This window comes from Leptonychotes weddellii, chromosome 11 (assembly GCF_054177405.1).
Source record: "Leptonychotes weddellii isolate Sample4059 chromosome 11, ASM5417740v2, whole genome shotgun sequence".
NCBI classification, from domain to species: Eukaryota; Metazoa; Chordata; class Mammalia; order Carnivora; family Phocidae; genus Leptonychotes; species Leptonychotes weddellii.
Window position 1 is genome coordinate 1,445,229 of NC_138379.1, and position 9,519 is coordinate 1,454,747.

At 66.5% G+C, this 9,519-nt stretch overlaps 1 protein-coding gene across 1 annotated transcript in view; it reads right to left on the bottom strand.

Moving 5' to 3' along the window:
* The window catches only part of TRPM5 (transient receptor potential cation channel subfamily M member 5), an 18,109-nt gene extending 12,706 nt beyond the window's left edge, over window positions 1-5,403 (bottom strand). The window contains exons 1-4 of the mRNA XM_081798451.1: window positions 5,165-5,403; window positions 1,376-1,502; window positions 698-878; window positions 4-59 (exon numbers count right to left, since the gene is read on the bottom strand). Coding sequence (XP_081654577.1) covers window positions 4-59; window positions 698-878; window positions 1,376-1,502; window positions 5,165-5,403 — 603 coding nt within the window. The remainder of the gene's footprint in view (window positions 1-3; window positions 60-697; window positions 879-1,375; window positions 1,503-5,164) is intronic.
* Between the last annotated feature and the right edge of the window lie 4,116 nt (window positions 5,404-9,519).

Consider the following 9,519-nt stretch of genomic DNA (forward strand, 5'->3'; position numbering starts at 1 on the left):
GACCTGTCCGACGTACCGGGCGAGGCCCACTCGGAGCGCGCTGGTCAGGATCCAGGCCCCTGCGGCATGGGGCTCAGTGTGCCTGTGGCCCCCAGGTCCTCCCCCACCAGCTGGGAGGCCCAGGTCCCCAGGCCCATGGGAGCCACGGCACCTCTCCCACCTGCGGGTGTCAGCTGGGAGTGGGCCCCCGGGTGGCACCCTGGGCAACAGGCCACAGCTCCGCCCCGTTGTCTGGGCCAGGGACCAGAGCCTGCAAGGGTTTCTCCAAATCAGGAAGCCCTCGGCCCGGCGGGGTCTGTCGGCCTTTTCCTTTGCTGCCCCAATGATCCCCTCTGTGGCGAGGGAGCTCAGAAACCCCACGACCTTGCACTGGGTTTTCTGCAGGTTCAGCAGGCCCGGACATGGAGCCTAGTAATCTGGTTCTGACCCAGTCCAGCCAGGCTGCTCCCCTGAGGGAGGCGGGGAGGGCAGTGGGGGCCGACCCGCAGGCATGGGGTGCAGAAGGGCTGCCTCCCCTGGGGGCATCTCACCAAGGCCCATGGGGGGAGGCCTGCAGCTCCTGGGGGAGGCCTGAACCTGGGGGACCTCAGCCGCTGCCCTGCATCCCCAGGAGCTGCTCCCATTGCAGGCCACGCGGAAGGAGCCACATAGGCCAGCGGGCTGGGGTGCTCCCCGCTCGGCTCTGGGGGGGCCTCACCTGTGCTCTGAGCTGCCTTCACCAGCCCCTTGCGCAGGACATCCCGCAGCCAGGACTTCATGGCGAACAGCCGCTCCTCGCCCACCAGGGACACCACCAGGTTGGGAGCAGTCAGGTGCCACTCGGCCAGCAGGAGGTCGAAGAGCTCGGAGGGGGCCACATCGCTGGGCACCTTCACGAACTGCAGGGCAGGATGGCAGCCTCAGGGTCCAGGGTGGGGGGGTGCTGGGCATGGGGCACTGGGCACTGGGGGGCACTGGGCACAGGGGACATGGGGGCGCTGGGCACTGGGGGATGAGGAGAGAGGCTGAACCCCTTTAGGGGCAGGGTGGCAGCAGGAAACCAGGGCTCAGGTGGTCCTGCCTTGATCTGCCTGTGCCCCAGGCAGCCCTGACTCCTGTCTGGGCCTTGCTTCCCTCTCCACGGGGGGTGGGGGGTGGAGAGAGGAGGGGTCCTGGATGTACCGTGCAGGGGCAGGAGGTGGGGGCCAGAGGGCACCGGGAGCTCTGCACCTTGCCGGCCCAGGGGCTCTGAACTCAGCCCCGAGTGAGCAGGCACACGGGGGACTCCGTGCTCAGGGGAGGAGGTGGGAGCTCAGGAGTAGAACAAGCACTCGGTGGTTGGCCCCCAGGGCGTGGGGGCCCAGCCTCACTGTTGCAGGGAGGGCAGCCCCCTTACCTTGCCTCGCTTCTTCCCAGACCCCTCAAATTCGATCTCGCCCCGGCACAGGCCGGGCCCCGAGCCGGGCGCAGCAGCCCTGGGGCCTCCAGGACAGGTGCCCCCGGCCTCCTGCATGAGGACCTCCCTGCGGGCACAGAGCCGACCTCTGAGGGCAGGAGAGGCGAACCCTGCCCCCTCCCTGCTGGGGCCAGCAGCTGCCATGCTGACAGAGACTGGGGCCACCAACAGGTGTCCCCGCCCCAGGGCCCTCCCCAGCAGCTAGCCCAGCCTAGAGCCCCACCATGACGTCCACAAGGCCCCCTTCACAATCCGGCTTCAGTTGTGGGGAACCTCCCTCACCCCACCCCCTTCCCAGATGGGGAGGGGGCGCATCCTGGCCCCTCGACCTGGCTCCCCGTCCTGCTACTCACCCCGCCCTGGGCGCCTCTGGCCGACCACTCCTGTCACCACTCCCGCCGAGGCTTTGGTGGGGGCTGTCCTAGAAACCCAGAACGTCTTACAGCCTTCCGGACACACAGCCCACCCTCCCCACACTCTCGTTGGCCCCAGGATGGGGATGGACACCCTGGGTGTGCCTGGGCAGGGAAGGGGCTGGCTGGTGTCCACAGCTTAGGTGCAGGGGGCCGAGGGGGACCTGGGGAAGACCGTGTGGGTGTGGGGGAGGGACAGACCACCCCTCCTTGCCAGAAGGCCCAGGGGGGAAGGCACCCTGCCCCAGGCTCTCCCCACCAAGTTCCTGCCCCAGCCCTGGCCCGCTGCCCGGCTCAGTGCCCAGCACTGCACCCTAGACTCTCTCAGGCGGGTCGGGCACGTCAGCCCCACCCCATTCACCGGGGACGGAGGGCTGGGGGCCCACAACCGGCCCAGGTGACGAGGAGCTGGCTCCCAAGGGCCTACCTGGCTGCAGGCACCCCAGGGTGCCCCCCACCGGCCAGCCCACATCCCCCGGGGTCTCCCCCACCCGCCAGCCCGCATCCCCCTGCCACCCTTGGCTGCCCAGCCACCTGTCCACGCGGGCTGTCGGCAGACACCCTCCCGCTGAGCCAGTCTCCCAGCTTCCCTGGGGCAGCCCCGCTGGCCCCCTCCCCCCAGGACGTATCCTTGGGTGAAACCCTTTCCCCTGGCAGCCCCCCAGGCAGCCCACCCTTTGTTCGTTAGAGAGGGGCGGCCTGTGTACACAGGAGGGGAGGGTGGGTGGTGGGCGGGGCCCTGCCCATGGGACAGAGACCTGCATCCTCACGGCCCTCCCCGCCGGGTCCCCCAGACGGACACGTCCAAGTCCCGACTCCTGGCACCTGCAAACCGTCTGTGGAAATAACGCTCTTTGCAGAGGTGATCAGCTCAAGACGAGGTCGTCAGGGTGGTCCCTAACCCAGTGACTGGTGTCCTCGTAAGAAAAGGGTAGAAACCCACTTGACCTCACAGGCAGAGGCCGGAGGGGTGCACTCCCAAGCCCAGGACCACCTGCAGCCCCAGAAACTGGAAGAGGCGAGGCAGGACCCTCTGCTCCCTCTTCGGAGAGCGGGCGGCCCCGGGGGCGATGCACTGTTCGTGGTCGTGTGTGAGGCCGCTGCGGACACCCCTGCAGCCATCAACCCCGAGGGCCCAAGGAGCCGAGGCGGCCAGACTTGCTGGTACCCCCGCCCCCCCAGATCCCCTGCATCCAGGCCTGGCTGGGCCTCCAGCCGCTCAGGCTCTGTACAGACAGCCCCGGGGGCGGCGGGTGGGATGCAAATCCTCCTGGCTTCCCCTTCCCAGAGCAGGAACCTGGGCCCGATTTGAATGTGGCCTTTCGGAGCTGGTGACTATTGACTTTGAATGGGAGGCTGGTGTCTGGGGAAAAGGCCTGGGTGTGCGTGGGAGGCGACAAGGCACGGGCCAGGGCAGCTATGACGAAGTCCCACAGACCGGGCGGCTCAGAGCCCTTTACTCCCTGCTCCAGAAGTCCAACACCGAAGTGTCGCAGGGTCCTCCTGGCCCCCTCTGCTTCCCGGGGGCTCCAGGTGTCCCTGGGCTGTGGTCCCTGGGCCTCAGCCTCTGCCTTCATCCTTCCGTGGCCTGCCCTGTGTCTCTCTGCCCAAATGTCCCTCATTTCACGGGGACACCGGTTGCTGGATAGGGGCCTACTCGACCCACTGTGACCTCGTCTTAACGAGGGGGCTGGCTTGTGCCCACAGCTCAGGTGCAGGGAGCCGAGGGGGACCCGGGGAAGACCTGGGGAATGACACCTGCATAGACCTTATTTTCCAGATAAGTCCCATTCCGAGGTTTGGGGGACATTCCTCTACCCCAGAGTACAGGCGGCGGTGGGGGCAGGGGTGCGGACAGGACAGGGACCCTCGGGGCTGCTGTCTGGGGACAGCCCTCCCTCCCGCCCACCTGGGACCTGTCATGCCCTCTGCCCAATAGGGTCATCTCTCGCCACACCTGGACGCGCGCTGCAAGCAGGAGGCTCCCAGCTGGGTGGGGGGGGGGCTTGGGGGTTTGGGGCCTGGACAACAGTGACGGGCTCCAACTCCGTGAGCCTCGCGCTGGCTGGGCCGGGGAGGGGGCCTGGCGGGGACAGCAGTGGGTGGCCGCTGGGGTTCCTCCTCTGACTCCGGGCCCCTGTCCTCACTGACGGGACAGGTGGTCCCGAGCAGGAGTGGAGCGCAGGCCTCGCCATCCCTGGGACCACAACTGCCACTGCTCAGGCCACGCTCCAGCCTGGGGCCTGGGGCGGCATTTGGGCATTGTGCCGGGTGCTGGGGTGGCACAGTGCCAGAGGCCAGGCAAATAGGGCCAGTGGGAAGGGTATGCAAACAGGCGGGATTTGCATGAGCAGGTGTCCGGGTCTTTAATGGCCCCCCCTTGTTCCTGGAGAGGTGTGGGGGGAGTCAAGGAAGCTAGGGGTGGGATCCTATCTAAGCCCTGGTTGGAATCCGATCCCACAAATCCTGATCAGGGAAACTGAGGCAAAATCTCCAGCCCTGGCAGCCAAGGTACTGAGGGCTCTCACTTGGGGGACAAACGGCCACCCCTTCTCGGAGGCCATCAGGGAAACGGCCCCAGTGTGGACGCAGCCAGGCAGCCAGGCCCCAGGGGTCCCGGTCCAGCTCATCCCCCAGATGTGTGACCTTGGGCAGCCCCTCAGACTCTCTGGGCCCTTCTCTTCCCCCTTGAGATGTAGGGAGAGAGCAGCGATGAGAAGGCACCCACCGGTCCCACACCAAGCTCTGCAGGCCAGCAGGCAGCGCCGTGGCCCTGATGTCGCCCAGGTGAGGTTGCGGGTCTCCCCAGAACAGGCGTGGAGGGCGCGGAGCCGGGAGAAGGCCGTGCAGGGGAGCCTCCCCACCCGGACCGGCGCCGGCTAGGCCCCTGCCTCCTTCCCCGGCGGTTTGGGCAGATGCTGCGCCAAAGTCCAGGACCCAGGGCCTTGGGGTCACCCCTGCTGCCCAGACCCACCCCAAGCACTGGCTTTGGGCCTGGGGCAGAGAAGCCCTCACCCACAGAGAGGCTGTCCCTCCACAGCCCCCGGAAGGCAGGATTCTCTCCAGGCTCCAGACCAGGGATGCGGCCGGAGCGCGTCCCCTGCGGCAGCACCTACCCGTCCCACCTGGAGGAGGGGACCCCCTGCTCCTGCCCCCACCTGGAGGCTGGCAGCTCGGGGCACCTACCTGCCTGCCTTCTCCCCGGCGCCCGGACACGCGGCTGCTGGCCGGCGAGCAGAGGGGAGGCTGCCCACCGCACGGGGCACCCGCCCGCGAGCTCCCTGCTCCTCCTCCCTCCCGCTCTCCACCCCGGCACCTGGCAGCCAATGCCGTGAGCAGCACGGCTGCCACCTGATCGGGGCACGGCAGACCCACAGGCCTGCTGTGGCCAGGGCCACCGGCGCAGAGGGCCAGCCCTCCCCGGCCCGCCTGGCCCAGCGGCGCCTGGGCTCCGATGGGTGGGCCCCCGTAGGACTGGCTGCCAGGCCACCTCCTTGCTGTCGTGCCCTCCACGTGTGGCCCGGGGCTGAGTCCGGTCAGTGTCACCCCCGACATACCTCAGTTTCTCTCTCCAACCAGCAGGAGTGGCTGACCCCAGAGTGTGCGGTCCAGCCGCCACGGCCGCGTCCCAGGGCGCATGGTCCTGGAGGTGACCCGCCGTGAGCACTGTCTTCAAGCAGGGCAGGACAGAGTGCCCGGGTGTGTGTGGGCGGGGTGCTGTCGGGAATCCCAGAGTCCTGGGCTCACACCCTGAGTGTCTGTCAGGCTCCTGAACCACGCTGGGCCTCAGTTTCTCTGAAAACCGGGCCCCAGAATAGTCCAGCTTCTGGGAACTGGTGGGTCACACCTGATGGCAGAGCCTGGACGACACTTCTGTGGGCCCCTCCCCAGACCGCCTCCCAGGACCCCCTTGTTCCCTGAGCTCCAGGAGGGCTGGGGGACAGCCTCCAGACCCTGCCCTCTGGGACCCCAGGGCCTCTCCAGGCTGACCTGTCGGCCACCAGAGGGCGCCCCAGGACCGCGAGCGGAGTCGGGTCGGCGGAGGGGCTGGGGGGGCGGAAGCCAGGTTTGCCCCTGGACAGGAGGGCTCAGATCAGGGCCTGGGGCACAGCCGGTAGCTTTGGGGGGAGAGGGGCTTTCTGAGGCCCCTCAGGAAATAACAGGCCCCGGGTACGTGGAACCCACAAACCCTTGGGGCCTGAGGACCTGTGGACCAGATTCTGAACGGGCCGTGTGCAGAGGGCCGGACCGCAGCCCCGGTAAGGTAGGGGGCTGGGGGGGCTCTGCTGGGACAGTCCCCAACTCTGAAAGTCCCCAACTCTCACACCCACCCTGCAGGCTGGGGCCTGAGCCTGCTGGGGGTCCTGCCAGTGTCGGGGAATGTGGGGAGTGAGGGGGTCTCCCCAGACTCTCCAGCCAGTGGGACAGGGCAGTCTTGGACCCTTCCCTTCCTCTGTTCCCATGTCCTGCCCCTCTACCTCCGCCTCCTGGACACCCCTCCCCAGCCCCCCAGCCCAGTACCAGGCCATGCCCCTCTCCTGCCTACAACGCTCCATGGCTCCCCATTGTCGCACGGAATGCAAACCAGCCCGCGGCCCCCGCCCTCCCGGGCCATCGCCCACCTCCCTCTCTCCAGGCATCTGGACTCCCCTTTGCTCCCTTGTCCCCACCTCCCTTCTGCTGTCCGCCCCCGCTCCCCGCCCCAGCACAGGGTCCTGCTGGGTCTCTCGTCCTCGCTTCTGGTGTTCTTCTCCGGGAACCTGGCCCTCTGGAGTGACTTTCCATGTCTTTGTCTGCTGCCTGTCCGCTTCCTGCTCGGAGCTGGGGGCCACCGAGGCCCCTGGTGCCTCCTGAGCTCAGGCCACAGCCTCCGGGGGACCGAGCGAGTGTGCAGGGGCGTGTGTCAGCGGGAGAGCCGCTCGGGGCAGGGACGGGGCGAGCTCAGCAGGGGCTGGGGCACCGCTGTGAGGGGAGGCCGCCCGGTGCCGGAGCGACATCCGAGAGGGCCTCCCTCACTTTGTACGGTTGGCCCCGGGGCCAGCACTGCACGCGACGGACGGGACTGTGATCGAGTGACACCTCCTTTTGGGGAGCGGCCACGTCGGCAGAGGGCAGGACCTGCCCCCAGGCCACTGTCCCTGGAACGGCAGGCCCCCCGGGGGGGAGGCTGACCAGAGACCCACAGAAGTGCAGCCGAGGCCCGGGAAGGAGAGCGCCAGCGCTCGTGTGGGCCTGGACGGGCAGCCCCGCCCCATGCCTGCCGCCGGCCACGCAGGGTTTAACACGCAGGAGGGCTGGCAGCCCTCGGGCCACCTTTGCTCTTTTGTCTCGTAGCACGAAAGCCACGAGAGCCACGAGCCACAGGGGCCCCACTGGCCCTGGGTCTCCTCCAACCCTAAGCCTCCCCGGGTCTGCATGAGGTCCAGACTCAGGGACACTCAGACAGGAAGGGTCCTGCCCTGGTCCTCAGGGGGGATGCCCCCTCTGGCCACTCGCGGTTGGAGAGGGCAGGGCAGGCTCTGCAGGACAGGGCCAAGAGGCCAAGAGCCCCGTGGGCTTCAGGGTCACCCATGCAGAGCAGCCCAGACCCCCAGCTCCTTCCCCGCACTGCAGGTCTGCAGCCACCCCTCCTGCCCACCCTGGAACCCGCGGTTGTGAAGCTGCCCCTCGAGGGCCCTCGTCCCCCATGGCCCCAACCAGGGTCCTCCGGACTGACCTTCGGATCTCAGCCCAGGATCCTGTGTCTGGCAGGTGGACCCTTGTCCTCCGTCCCCAGGGACCAGGAAAGGAAGGGACAGAGGGTGGCAGCGAGGCCTCTGGCCCCTGCCTCACGGGCAGCACCTGGGGTAGGCACCTCTCTGCCGGGCACCAGCGTTTCCGTCAACCCTGGAAGGGGCGTCGACCTGGCCCCATGCAGGGCTGGCCCCCCGGAGTCGGTGGGGGGAGTCCGGCCTAGGCTCACGCCCTCTCCTTCCGGCCATCTCGTCTCGTTCCCGGAGGCTTCTGGGGATGCAGACAGGAGACACGGCCGCCCCCACCCCTCGGACGGTGCTTGGCGGTCAAAGGCAGAACTGCAGATAAAGGAGCGTCTCCTCCAGCACCAGGGGCGGCCCTGCGCTCAGGCCATCAGGCCCTCAGGCCTGAGCAGGTGTCGCTGCGGGGGCTGGGCCCGGCGGGGGGGGGCTCCCGCACACACCCGAGCGCTCTGAGTCTGTCCCTCCTGCATGCGTGTGCACCTGCGTGAGGGGCCGGGGGGCTGTGGGGTTACCCTCCCTTGACAGGGGAGGCACCCAGTCCCCGAGCGAGATGAGCACGAGACACCACCACCCACAGGGCCCGTGGGGCCAGGACAGCGTTCAGAACAGAGCCCTGCGTCCCTGGAATCACTGCAGCCCCCCGTGCCCCAGGGCCCCAGGGAGGTGAGCGTCCAGGGCGGGGACCGGTGTGTGTGTGTGTGTGTGTGGACACACAGGTCTTGCCCCGCTGGTGCAGCTGGAGCTCCAGGCAGTGGGCATCAGGTCAGGGGACACAGCCCGGCCGGTCCTCAGCTGCCCCACCCCGCTGACCCGTCTCCTTCCTCTTGGCCTCCGAGGCCAAGAAACCAATTCTCCCTTCCCTGGGGTCTGCCAGGCTTATTAAAGGCAGGTGTCCGTGGACCCCCTCCCACCTCCCGGCCCCCCAGGTCCCCTACCCACCCTCCCCAGCCATGCATCACCCTTCCGCTCCTTCTGTCACCACTTATTGAGCAACTTCCATATGCCAACACTGTGCGAGGCGTCAGGCGAGACGCAGACAATGAACAATGAAATATATAAGAACTAAATAAAAGAAAGAAATGATTAAACTGGCTGTGGAAAAAGCAAGGGAGAACCAGTGGTTGGGGGATTTTATTTGTAAATGGGCGTGTCAAGGACTACCTCATCACGAAGGTAATGTTGGTGCAAATAACTGAGGGAAGGGTGGTCCGTCTGCTCATCATCCCTTCACCTACCCACTCCCATCCATCCACCATCCATGTATCTATCCGTCCATCCATCCATCTGTCTTGCCATCTGTCCATCTATTTGTCCATCCATCTACCCACCCATTGTGTATCCACCTCTATCCACCCATCCACATCCACCCATCCATTCATCCATCTGTCTGTCTGTCCATCGTCCATCCATCCATCCATCCACCCTTCCATTTATCCATCCACCCATCCATCCATCCTTCTATCCACCCATCCATTCATCCATCTGTCCGTCTGTCCATCCATCCATCCATCCATTTATCCATCCACCCATCCATCCATCCTTCTATCCATCCACCCATCCATCCATCCATCCATCCTGCCATCCTGCCATCTGTCCATCTGTCTGTCCATCCATCTACCCACCCATTGTGTATGCATTCCGCTGTCCATCCCTCCACCCATCCATCCATCCATCCATCCACTCATCCACCCACCCATCCATCCATCCATCCATCCATCCACCCTTCCATTTATCCATCCACCCATCCATCCATCCTTCTATCCACCCATCCATTCATCCATCTGTCCGTCTGTCCATCCATCCATCCATCCTTCTATCCATCCACCCATCCATCCATCCATCCATCCTGCCATCTGTCCATCTGTCTGTCCATCCATCTACCCACCCATTGTGTATGCATTCCGCTGTCCATCCC